We start from the raw sequence: 6,000 nt of genomic DNA on the forward strand, positions 1-6,000 counted from the left end.
TGTCCGCAGTCTCTGGTCATCTCCTGTACCATGTCCGCAGTCTCTGGTCATCTCCTGTATGATGTCTGCAGTCTCTGGTCATCTCCTGTAGTATGTCCACAGTCTCTGGTCATCTCCTGTAGTATGTCCACAGTCTCTGGTCATCTCCTGTAGTATGTCCGCAGTCTCCGGTGATCTCCTGTACTATGTCTGCAGTCTCTGGTCATCTCCAGTACTATATCTGCAGTCTCTGGTCATCTCCTGTAGTATGTCCGCAGTCTCTGGTCATCTCCTGTAGTATGTCCGCAGTCTCCGGTCATCTCCTGTAGTATGTCCACAGTCTCCGGTGATCTCCTGTACTATGTCCACAGTCTCTGTCATCTCCTGTACTATGTCCGCAGTCTCTGGTCATCTCCTGTACTATGTCTGCAGTCTCTGGTCATCTCCTCTACTATATCTGCAGTCTCTGGTCATCTCCTGTACTATGTCTGAAGTCTCTGGTCATCTCCTGTACTATGTCTGAAGTCTCTGGTCATCTCCTCTACTATATCTGCAGTCTCTGGTCATTTCCTGTACTATGTCTGCAGTCTCTGGTCATTTCCTGTGCTATGTCTGCAGTCTCTGGTCATTTCCTGTGCTATGTCTGCAGTCTAAGGTCATTTCCTGTGCTATGTCTGCAGTCTCCGGTCATTTCCTGTGCTATGTCTGCAGTCTCTGGTCATCTCCTCTACTATATCTGCAGTCTCTGGTCATCTCCTGTACTATGTCTGCAGTCTCTGGTCATTTCCTGTGCTATGTCTGCAGTCCATTGGTTCAGAATATTTTTTGCTTGTTTTCCTCCTCTAAAACCTAGGCGCTTCTTATGGAGCAAAAAACACGGTACTCATTTGTTTCTTCTGTTGGTTGCTACCATCTTGGTTCTCACACAGCATAGAGAAGGTGAGACCAGACAGTCCCCACACCTCTGCCCAAAGAAACGATTCATTTCTTTTTATACCAGTGACCAGAGGATCTGGATAGAGATGAGGGCTTAGCTACTTACTTTTGGCAAAAAGGCAAAATCTGCATATCAGTATGAGCTCTGTTTAGTCTGTTTAAGCTGCACATTTTGCTGAAAGGCAGCGTTCATTTGAAATAGCTGATTGTGAAGATGCCGCTATGTTTATATGTCTGGGAAAGGAAAGGTTTACTTTAAAGGATTTTTTTCATGCCCTATGGACCATTATATTGCCAAGAATAAAAACAGTAATAACTGAAATAATATTGTTATGATTTTTATCCGTTCTCCACTTTATCAGAATGTACAGTCCATCTAAAGACAGGAAAGTCTTTTTGATCACAAAGGATATTTTATATTTCCAAGCATATTAAAGTTATGAATCATATTGAAGTTTGGTGTAGGTCATGCTGCTCTTTACTAAATATCAGGCTCATTATTTTCATTGAGTTTGTGTTACAGACATTGTTACTTTGCTCCATAAACAGATGCCCGGATGTCTGTGATTGTGGATATTGGGAGTAATATATTTTCTGTGTATTCTCATTATTCACGGTAATTGTTCTGTTTTCTCCCTTGTCTGAACAGAACGGACAAGCAGTATAAGCAGTAATCAGTTTGAGAATGGAGATGGTTGTTATCTACAGAAGACAAAAAGAAAGAAAAAAGTTGAAATGCGTCAGCTCTCTGCACCCAACAACACCAAGATTGAAAGAGTAAGGAGCAACAGCTCTGCTGCCAACCTAATGGCCAAGAAGCGGGTGATCCGCATGTTAATTGTCATCGTAATATTATTTTTTATTTGTTGGACGCCAGTATTCAGTGTCAATGCCTGGAGAGCCTTTGACACTGCCACTGCAGGGATTCTCCTCTCTGGAGCTCCAATTTCCTTTATTCACCTGCTCTCCTACACATCTGCTTGTGTGAACCCCATCATCTACTGCTTCATGAACAAACGTTTTCGGCTGGGGTTTCTGGCTACTTTCACCTGCTGTTCAGGCAGGAATGTACAAGGCAGAGGGATGGTGCAGGGGGTTGGAGAAGAAGAAGGAAGGACCACAGGGGCATCATTGTCTAGGTACACCTATACCAACATCAGCATCTCTGCAACTGCATCTGCTCCAACATGAAAAATGAGCTTTCACGATATGGACTACTTTTAGGACCTCAGAAATAGTTCCAGTGTGTTACTATCTGAAGAGAGTGCACAGTGTCGTGGATGTATGTTGGCACTTTAGGGTCCATTGAAACCTCTGCACTTTAGGAATTTTCGAACAATACATAAACTGCACCTAAAGTGCTTGGGATGTTCGGTATCATCATCTTCAACAGCATAGTTCTCAGCTAAATGTTTCACTGTGGTTTGTATATTTTAAAAATATCCTGCTCACTTTATTGTTGGTGCATTTTAGAGCAAGCAGCACTTTTGTTCAGATAAATGATGCCGCATGTAAAACACACTACATATGAGTTTAACATAGGTTTGAAGGCCCAGAGATGCATACTCAACCTCTGGAAACACATACAGATAAATCCATCAAAAACCCACCACATATGTGAAAAATGTGGTTGAAATTCATATTTAGGATGATAGCACACAGGTGTCTCTGAGCCCATATAAAGTGTGTAAGGAGTGAAAACACCACCAGTGAGTCCTTTGCAAGAAGGTCACCCATAGGCCACCTACATTGTCACTGTCTTGTGGGTAAGCCATCTTCAGTGAGATATTTAAAGTAGTATTACATTCTGAGCGGTTTTCAGCTTAACACATTGAGCACAATAAAATAAACATTCCTCAGTAAACTATTTTTAAGATGATTACCCCAGCATCTGCTGTTTCCTGCTCTCTCAGTACTACTTTCCTAAACTTCCTAAAACAGTTAAAAGTGAACAGTGCAATTTCCAGAAAGTCTGCTAATTTAGAGAAGGGAGCGGGGATTGAAGGGGAAGCAAGGAAGTGTCTTGCCATCTCAAGCTATAGGTCTTTGTGTTTCTGTTGATGCACACAGTGTAGGGAGACATAACACTGGTCCCTGCATCCCTGCATGAAAGGATGGCTCCATAGGATGCTGCAAGAAAAAGGAGCCACCCTGAAACCCGAAATATAGATCAGCAGTCATGGCACCAGCCCAAACAGGGACATACTGTAAGGTGAACCAATGCATTTCAGGAATCTGTGTCTCCTTCATAAAAATGAATAGTGTACCAGTATGACAAGACAAAGATAAAAAAATTAGGAGTGGGTCATAACAAACAATAACATTTACGCCACCCCCCTCTGCCAATCCCTCCACTGGCTTCCGATTGCGCAACGGATCAAATTCAAAATCCTAACACTGATGTACAAAGCTGTCCATCATACTGCCCCAAATTACATCACCGACCTAATATCCAAGTACCACCCAGCACGCACACTCCGCTCCACACAAGACCTCCTTCTCTCTAGTTCCCTGGACTCCTCCTCCCATGCCCGCCTCTAGGACTTTTCCAGGGTGTCACCCATCCCCTGGAACTCCCTGCCCCAACCCATCAGATTATCACCTACTCTCCTCTCCTTTAGGCGCACCCTGAAAACCCACCTCTTCTAGGAAGCCTACCCCACCCCCTGCTAACTTGTCGACCTCCTCCACTCTTCCTACCACTCCATCCCCCACAGCTTTCTCCTCCTGTGCCACCATCCCCTCCCTCCTAGATTGTAAGCTCGAAAGAGCAGGGCCCTCGATCCCCTCATGTTTTGCATTGTATTGTATTATTGTTCTGTCACATGTTCTGTCCCCCATTGTAATGTACAGCGCTGAGCGAACTATTGGCGCTTTATAAATACTGTATAATAATAATAACATTGCAAAAGACAAGAACATAATTTCAGTGTAAATATCTAAATTTTACATACTTTAAGGAAATAAATACCTATCATTTTATAAATAGTGCTCATAAAAAAAAAAAATTTATTCACAAGGTTTATATATAACAAAAAATCCAATAAAAAATCTCTTATTAAATCAACATGATAAAATAAATACATAAATATTAGGAAAAAGAAATGTTATTTTATCATGTTCATTTTATTATTAAAACAAAGTGTTGTTGCTGAACTATCCAGAGCTGACCACTGCAGTAATTCCTATCTGCCACTAGATGTCTTCCAGGTAAATAACAGCCAGTGTCAATCAACCCTTTTCCCATGAGCCTAGGCTATCATAGTCATGCCTATTGGGTGGTGTCATCAGACAGCCTGTTCTCACTGTACTAATCATAACCTGAGATCCACTCAGTCAAATAGGAAAAACCACCCACTGCTGCCACCAAGCAAGAAGAGAAAGGAACCATGATATCACTGGACTGCAGTCTGAGGACTGCAGAAGACATATTGGGGGGTAAGCAGGGCTTTTTTCCCCCAGAGAATAGGTGCAGGAACTCCCCCCTTACAAGTTACCCCTTGTCTTCATCTCCTATCCACCTACGAGCACCGTCCTTTGGTTCCACCGCCTACCTACCTACCTACCTACCTACCTACCTACCAGTACCACCCCTTTTAGTATACTGAATACAGAACCAAGTATCATTTTGTGGTGTTAAAGTAATTTGTATGGAATTTTCTAATGATAACATAAAAAGCAGTAAAATAGATCCCCTGCTGCCAGCAGCAAAAGCACCACCAGCAACAATAGACCCACTCAAGCATCAATAGACCCCTGTTGGCAACAATAGATATTCCAGCAGCCAGCAGCAACAGACCCCTTCCTTTAACAGTAGATTCCTCCCAGCAACAATTGACGCTTCAGAAACAATAGACCCCTCCCTCATCAAGAGATTCCTCCCCTACACAGCAACAATAGATCCCCTAGCATCAATAGACCATCCTGCACACACCAGCACCCCTTGCCATTTCAAACATTCAGTACTGGAGGTGCTGGAACTGCATTCCCCCGCGTTCCCGCTGAAAAAAAACCCTGGGGGTAAGTAACATAAAGTTCAGCTGTAATGTCAAATGAGCAGGCTACTATTTTGAATTGACGAGTATAGGAACTATCCATGGGTGCCCCATTTCTAGTATCTCATGTTGGTGGATAGCCCAATGGAAGATCTTTATAATGCTGGACTGGTAGAATATAGTCACTCGAAAAGAACTTGCAATGGTGGAGTTCATGATCTAAATCAACAACTGTGGACTGCAGCTCATACTTTCCACTGGCATGTACCTTTGTGGAGCAAACATTTGAAGTTGGAACTTTGCATATTCACTATACAGCACATCACTTTATAAATAATACTTTTTATACGGACGAAAAGAAAAGTCTGACTCTTCCTGGAACTAAATTCTACTGAATTATTTGCTGATACTGACATTTACAGAAAGTCAGCATTATTTCATAGAGTCCCATCGTCAGCACCATGGACAAGACCTCACTTACTACAGGACTTATCTACATATTTGTGAAGATTATTTTCTATGCATATTTTTGAAAACAAATTTCCTTGGTTGTGTATGAAGTAATACTGTGTTTTTTCATTGGCTTATCCTCAGATAAGCTGCATGTGCATGCGCTTGTAAATATCAAGACTTGTGTCACTTTATATGCTATTCCTCTAAGTTCTGTAATAAAGTTTTGTTGTGTTTGAATGACAATTGTGTATTAAGACAAATAATGAATCTGCTACATATAATGTGTGAGTATGGGCCACTGCATTACATACTGTGCAATTACTGTGTTCAGATTATATTCTTCTTAGGTCTTCAACAAGTTTGTAGTTTGACCACCAGATACAAGGAATAACCTTGCAGTGCATATCTTTTGTTCTGGGGTCACAAGAGCTAATAATCTAAAGAAAACGATAACCCAGCTCCCTTTCAATAAAAAAAGCGGGCTCTCATCAGCCATGCTGTGTGTATTGGGGCTGATAGAAAGAGCTGACCATTCTGTATAGGGATAGACACAGTTTTTTTTGGCATTGGTACCAGGGGCGGACTGACAACTCATAGGGCCCCCGGGCAATAAAGGATCATGGGGCCCCTGTGTCCT

At 42.2% G+C, this 6,000-nt stretch overlaps 1 protein-coding gene across 1 annotated transcript in view; it reads left to right on the forward strand.

The window, feature by feature from the left end:
- CCKAR (cholecystokinin A receptor) overlaps positions 1-5,606 on the forward strand; it is a 90,449-nt gene extending 84,843 nt beyond the window's left edge. Inside the window, exon 5 of the mRNA XM_089657794.1 lies at positions 1,565-5,606. Coding sequence (XP_089513920.1) covers positions 1,565-2,106 — 542 coding nt within the window. The 3' untranslated portion in view covers positions 2,107-5,606. The remainder of the gene's footprint in view (positions 1-1,564) is intronic.
- The last annotated feature ends 394 nt before the right edge of the window (positions 5,607-6,000 follow it).

Source organism: Staurois parvus, unplaced genomic scaffold (genome assembly GCF_062004578.1).
Source record: "Staurois parvus isolate SC_StPar_1 unplaced genomic scaffold, SC_StPar_1.0 ptg001028l, whole genome shotgun sequence".
Taxonomy (NCBI): domain Eukaryota; kingdom Metazoa; phylum Chordata; class Amphibia; order Anura; family Ranidae; genus Staurois; species Staurois parvus.